This window comes from Sesamum indicum, linkage group LG6 (assembly GCF_026168435.1).
Source record: "Sesamum indicum cultivar Baizhima isolate 11 linkage group LG6, ASM2616843v1, whole genome shotgun sequence".
NCBI classification, from domain to species: domain Eukaryota; kingdom Viridiplantae; phylum Streptophyta; class Magnoliopsida; order Lamiales; family Pedaliaceae; genus Sesamum; species Sesamum indicum.
Window position 1 is genome coordinate 20390384 of NC_142662.1, and position 6565 is coordinate 20396948.

A 6565-nucleotide genomic window follows, 5' to 3' on the forward strand; every position below is an offset into this window, starting at 1 on the left:
ATCATTCTTAACCACATATAGACATTGTTAATAGTCCATGTCCATATAGATATATATGTATGTATATATAGGAGTGATGGTGGAGATTTTGGAGTCCATTGAAAGGCTTCTTATTTCTTGAACATATGAGAGATTTGTTGGAAGGGAAGATGATTTAAGGTTAGTTCTACATATCGATCGATCAGCTTTAATTTGTTTGAAGTTGTCATCCATTTTCTTTGTAGATCTGATTGGAATTAAAAATATGTAATTATGTAAATGTGTTTTGTTTTTTTTTAATTATGTTTTATTTCATTTTTACTTTGTGTTTCGTGTTTTCAAATGATGTCTTTTTATTTATATATTTATTTATACTGAGATTCAAATTAGATAATGAGTATGGGAAACTATGTTCGATTTGATTTTTACTTTTCACAAATTTCCTCAGTCAATATTAGAATGAAATGGAGACCAATTAAGGCAACGATTTTTGGTTTTTGTGAGTTAATTTTTGTACTAAAATATTCAAATTGTAATTCTTGATTTATATTCATTTATGTATTTTATTTAGGATCATTTATTATATTAAATCGGTTTATGTTATCTGGATCTATAGATTAAAAATAGGATAAATGTTATATTTGGTCTAAGTTTTTATTTAAAATCACTTTAATTAGTCTTTTAAGTTCATTTTTTGATTTTAACATCCCTAAATTTTTATTTTTGTCTCAATTTTCCTTCTGATCATTTTTCAATGAAAATATGATTAAATTTTGACTTTTTGAAGGTAAAATGGGCAATTTAAATTTTTTATTATAATTCCTTAAGTTTGTAAAATTATCAAATTAGTCCTTTTATTTTATAAAAAAAACTATTTTTTTTATATTTTTATATGGTGAATATGATGTAATTATCTTGTGTAAATAATGAAAATAATTTGAACTTTTATTAATATAGTAGTAACATATTGCTTAACTTAAAATAAAATAATCTCTTTTTTTTTCTATTTCATAAGTGATAAAAAGAATTAATCAAAATTATGAATAAATTTTATAAAATTTATCTAATTTGAAAATATAATAAATCGAGGTCAGGTTTTAAATCTTAGGATTTAAAGATAAGTTTAAAAAAAATAAATTCTAATAATATTTATTAAATATTAACAACTATAATTTTGAACTAAAAATTGGTGCAATGTAATTTTTAACTAGATTATTTGATGAATTTACATATATATAAAATTCATTTTAGATAAAATTAACTAGGTAAATATATATAAAATTTATTTTTAAGAGAAAACTAACTAGAAAAGTATATATAAAATTCATTTCAAATATATATATTTGAAATCCACCATAGAATTTAGTTAAAAAGTATATTCTACCAATTTTTTGTTAAAAATCACAAACATTTAACAAATATTGTTAAGATTTTATTTCTTTAGACTATCTTTAAGTCTTAAAATAAAAAATTACTGGCTTTAAAATAAGTTATATGGACACCCATCAAAAAAATTACTTATAATTTTATAAATAATAATAAATATTTGTGGAATAAACCTGATTTGAGGTTTGGACGTAATTTATTCTTAGCCTGTATTTGAATTGATGGATTTGTATTTGAAAAAAGAATTTCAAATAAATCATTTATATTTAAAATTATCAAATCATTCAATTCAAATACAACCTTACAATTTCTGTTAGTCCTGTACTCTCGAAAGACACTAAGTACGTCAACCTTTATCTCTCTGTTTATTCCGCTGCCAACACATGACACTCAGAAATGTTCAAGAAATTAGAGGTGAGGTACATAGTTTGGCGATTAAGATCACCAACTCTGCATCCAAACACTGACCTTACCTTATACAGCGCCATATGATGTAGAAAGGGGTGATCGTTTCAGTATACTTGTTAGTTCAAATCACAGTTTTGAAACAGTTCTCCTTTTCCAGGGTGGAGCAGTTAGTTTCCGACGAAAGATCTTACTGCATCAATCGAGGTTATACGTAGAGGTTGCGGAAGTGATGGCGGAGGAGGATAACTACACGAAAGACGGGACGTTGGACTACCGTAACAATCCTGCAAACAAGAAGAAAACAGGAACTTGGAAGGCCTGCCCCTTTATTCTTGGTATGCACATTCTCATCACACTCATCCTGTTCTCTGTGTCTGTTTCATTACAAGAACATGGATAGTTTAAAAATGATGGTAAATCAATAATGTCAACTACGTTCAGACAAACCAATATGAAAAACTAAAATTTTTGCTGTGATATTTGTCTGGGTGTGAAAGTGTTTGTCCTAGTTCTTGATTATGACCGAAGCCTTTCCCATGGTTTTGTGCTGAAGTTAAGGTTCTGGCCTCGGCTGCTAAAACAATGGACACTGTTTCATAATTGTTTCTGAAATCACTCTCCAGGAAACGAATGTTGCGAAAGATTAGCATACTACGGGATGAGCTCCAACCTGCTTAATTATTTCACTACTCAACTGAATCAACACAATGCTACTGCTTCAAAGAATCTGTGGAACTGGTCGGGAACATGCTACGTCATGCCGTTGGTGGGTGCATTTCTTGCTGATGCATATCTAGGGAGATACTGGACTATTGCGAGCTTCTCTATCATCTACGTTCTTGTACGTTTTCTCCCTGAATTTTTAGATTAAGAGGGTGTTTGACTAAGCTTATAAGTTGATATATTTTATTAAGATGTTTTCTGAGTTTTTAAGACGATAGATCTTATTTTAGAAATAAGCTTTTCGAGTGCTTAGATGAAATAAGATTACGAAACCTATAATATGCTATTGAGTTTTCTAAAGCATGTACGGCGTACCACTCCTATGATGCTAAAATACTGAAAAGAGATTGTTCCGTTTATTAGGGAATGACCTTATTGACGTTATCAGCCTCCGTTCCTGGCCTGAGGCCGACGTGTTACACGAAAGATGAATGCTATGCGACAAATTCTCAAACTGCAGTCTGTTTCTTGGCGCTGTACATGGTGGCACTAGGAACAGGCGGCATCAAGCCTTGTGTTTCCTCATATGGGGCAGATCAATTTGATGATGCTGATGAGGTTGAGAAGGGCCACAAGAGTTCGTTCTTCAATTGGTTCTATTTTTCGATCAATATCGGTGCATTGATCGCCTCTTCAATCCTTGTCTGGATACAAGTGAACATCGGGTGGGGATGGGGATTTGGTGTGCCGGCAGTGGCAATGGCGATTGCCGTAGCATTTTTCTTTTCAGGTACACGACTGTATCGGTACCAAAAACCCGGCGGCAGCCCTCTCACCCGTCTTTGCCAGGTGCTGGTGGCTTCCTTGAGAAAGTATCGAGTTGCAGTGCCTGGTGACAAGTCTCTTCTGTACGAGACTACTGATGCCGAGTCTGCAATAGTAGGGAGCCGCAAGCTTGATCATACGAATCAATTTCGGTACGTTCTATATGTCGAGAAGATGAAAATTAAATCACCCATAACTCAAAAACAAAGCATCCGTTGATGTTCGATGATCTTGAGCTTGACTAACATTGCCAATTTTCAGTTTCTTAGACAAGGCAGCAGTGGAGAAAGAGTCAGATCACAGCAAGGGCTCAGTAAACCCATGGCGGCTCTGCACCGTCACACAAGTTGAGGAGCTGAAGGGGATCATACGCCTGTTGCCCGTGTGGGCAACTGGAATCATCTTCAGTGCCGTCTACGGACAAATGGGTAACCTGTTCTTGATGCAAGCCGGGTACATGGACGCGCGATTAGGCCGGTCCAACTTCCAAATCCCAGAAGCCTCACTCGCCATTTTCGACACCATAAGTGTAATATTCTGGGTACCAGTCTACGATCGTTTCATCATCCCAATGACAAGAAAATTTACAGGCCACAAGAATGGTCTGACTCAGCTGCAGCGCATCGGGACCGGACTATTCATATCCATCTTTCCCATGATATCAGCCGGGATTTTGGAGATCTTCCGCCTCCGAATAGTAAGACGGCACAATAGCTATAATGTTAAGCAGGGGCCTATTTCCATATTCTGGCAGGTCCCTCAGTACTTCATCATAGGTTGTGCAGAAGTTTTCACAAACATCGGACAACTGGAATTCTTCTATGAGCAAGCGCCCGACTCGATGAGAAGTTTATGCGCAGCGCTGTCTCTCACCACAACTGCACTTGGGAACTATTTAAGCTCTTTGCTAGTGACAATTGTGATGGGTATCAGCACTAGGGGTGGGAGGCCTGGATGGATACCTGACAACTTAAACTATGGGCATCTCCATTATTTCTTCTTGCTTTTGGCAGTGCTGAGTGTGCTTAACTTGGGAGTTTTCATTGTGGTAGCAAAGAAGTATTCTTACAAGAGAGCAGTAGGGACTCTGCGCTGATTGCTATGGGAAGTTTGTCATTGCAAGAAAACCACATGTTTGTATATATATTATGTGTGAAATATTATATATGGATCATTTGATGATGTTGGTGAACAGTAGAGTAGTGATTAACCACAGACATGAGAATAAGAGTGTATATACAGCAAGCGCTTTCACATTTGAATTGGTTTAATTGTATTTACTGACCCGTATATTAAGGAATGACAAAACAAAAATCCTAATATAGAAATAGCAAAAGGTACCCGTTATTAATTTTTTTTTAACAATTATAGGACTCCGGCCATCGAACTTTTAAAAGTGGGCGAAATTTACTTATGTGGACAAAATTAAACCTTTTTTTGAGAATTTTTGTTGATTGGGCATTTTTTTTTATTTTATATGTGCCACGTAAGCACTAACATGAAAAAAAAGGGTGAAATTATATATAATTAATTTAAAATTTTGTATTATGTGTATGATTATAAAAATAAAATTTTTATTTTATATAATATAAATTAAAATAAAAAATTAAACACCTTCACCCCAACCACCCACCAACCCAATCCATCCCCCCTCCACCCCCAAAGCCGCAGCCATCCCCTCGCAGAAGGGGACGATAGCATCACCGCCCCAACAGAGAGGGGCGACGGCGTCTCTGGCCCCAGGAGAGGGAAGGCGACACAGCATCGCCCCCACTCTGAGCGACGACAGCGGACAATTGCGCGATAGCATCGGCGAGGCTGCGGGGACCTCGACCCCTCCAGGGCGGCTGCGTGGAGGCAGGGATTGGGGGGTGGGTGGGTGGGTTTAGGGTGTAAGTTTTTTTAATTAAAATTTTTATTATATAAAATAATAATTTTAATTTTTATGATTAAAAATTATATATAATAATACAATTTAATTTTTTTTATAATTTTAAGTATTTATATTTCATGTATATATTTTAAAATTTATGATATATTCTTAAGTGTGTAAAATTATCTATACACATTTAGAGATGTCATGCCACAAACGCTAGTATATAATATAAACTTTAATTTTATTTTTATGGAATTTCACAATTTTTTTTTCATGTAATTGCTTATGTGGGAGAGGAGAAATAAAAAAGGGGAATCCATTCATTAAAAAACTCAAATAAAAAGGTGTTTTATTTTTTTTCCACATCATTGGTTATTTGAAAAAGGTTTTTTTCCACTTAAATGCTTAGGTGGCAGTTGAGTTTTAAAAAAAGAATACTCAGTCAGCAAAACCCCCAAAAAAAGGAAACCCTAATTTTGTCCACATAAGCAAAATTCAACTACTTTTAAAAATTTGGTGGCCAGAGTCCTACAATTGAAAATAAAAATTAATTTCGGGGTACTTTTTGCCACCCCTATATTTAGGATCCTTATTTTTCCACTCCCTAATGTACCTGCAATAAATGCAATTAAGCCAATTTGAGTTTGGTACTTCAGTTTTTCCTATGGGAAAATTGAGGTTGCTATCATATATATTTTCTAAAGGAAAAATGCAAGCAACTTCTATATAATTGATGCGTGTGATTTTAGTACGGACCCAACGAACTTGAATCTTGACAATAGACTTAGACTGATTATGCAAAAGATCTTGAAAAATCGAACCTGCAAAATAACACGTAAGCACTCTAACGCCCAAGTTATTTAAGAGTAAATAATTGTACAAATAAATCGTGATGATAAATTTGAGATATAAGTAAGAAATTTATGAGAAAATTATGGTTAGAATGCAAGTTGATAGCTGAAGCAAGAGTAGAAAAGCAATTTTCCAGATTCTAGAAGGTGGCCCTATTGGGGGCTACACCTATATATATAGTGGGGGTGTCCCCCTCCGTTGGGACTCGGCAGACTATCTGTATTCCCAAAAAAGGAGGCAAGATATGTCTGCATAAGTCATGATTCAGTCTTATCTTTAGATGATCAATTCACAACATCACGTCTTTGCTTGAGGAAGGACTCCTGTTCTGCAGGGAGTCCTTATAGGTTTAAGAATCTTGAGTCTTGAGGGCGTTTCTCTTCTCCTGGGATATTCTAATTGGGCCTTGAAGGTAGGCCTATGGTCTGAAAAGTGTTTTACTAGGCACCCCTCTTAGGTTGAATCTGGGAATCATATGATGGGCTATCCTCATTACAGACTGATGGGTTCAGCTTGGGCTTCAATACCTCTTTTGGGCCAAGTGCTATTGGGACGCACACATCCTTCAGTCTCCCC

The 6565-nt window shown here is 35.1% G+C and overlaps 1 protein-coding gene across 2 annotated transcripts; it reads left to right on the forward strand.

Moving 5' to 3' along the window:
- On the forward strand, nt 1-4443 carry LOC105164006 (protein NRT1/ PTR FAMILY 8.1). Of its 2 annotated transcripts, none has more exons than XM_011082546.3 (5): nt 1-159; nt 1931-2108; nt 2397-2614; nt 2860-3413; nt 3523-4443. In XM_011082546.3, the coding sequence occupies exons 2-5, from the start codon at nt 2003-2005 to the stop codon at nt 4355-4357; spliced, it is 1713 nt and encodes a 570-aa protein (XP_011080848.1). In that variant the 5' UTR covers nt 1-159; nt 1931-2002; the 3' UTR covers nt 4358-4443. The 2 variants fall into 2 exon arrangements, with proteins under 2 accessions (XP_011080848.1, XP_088737820.1); XM_088881694.1 differs by lacking the exon at nt 1-159 and adding an exon at nt 1529-1779.
- Nucleotides 4444-6565: the final 2122 nt, after the last annotated feature.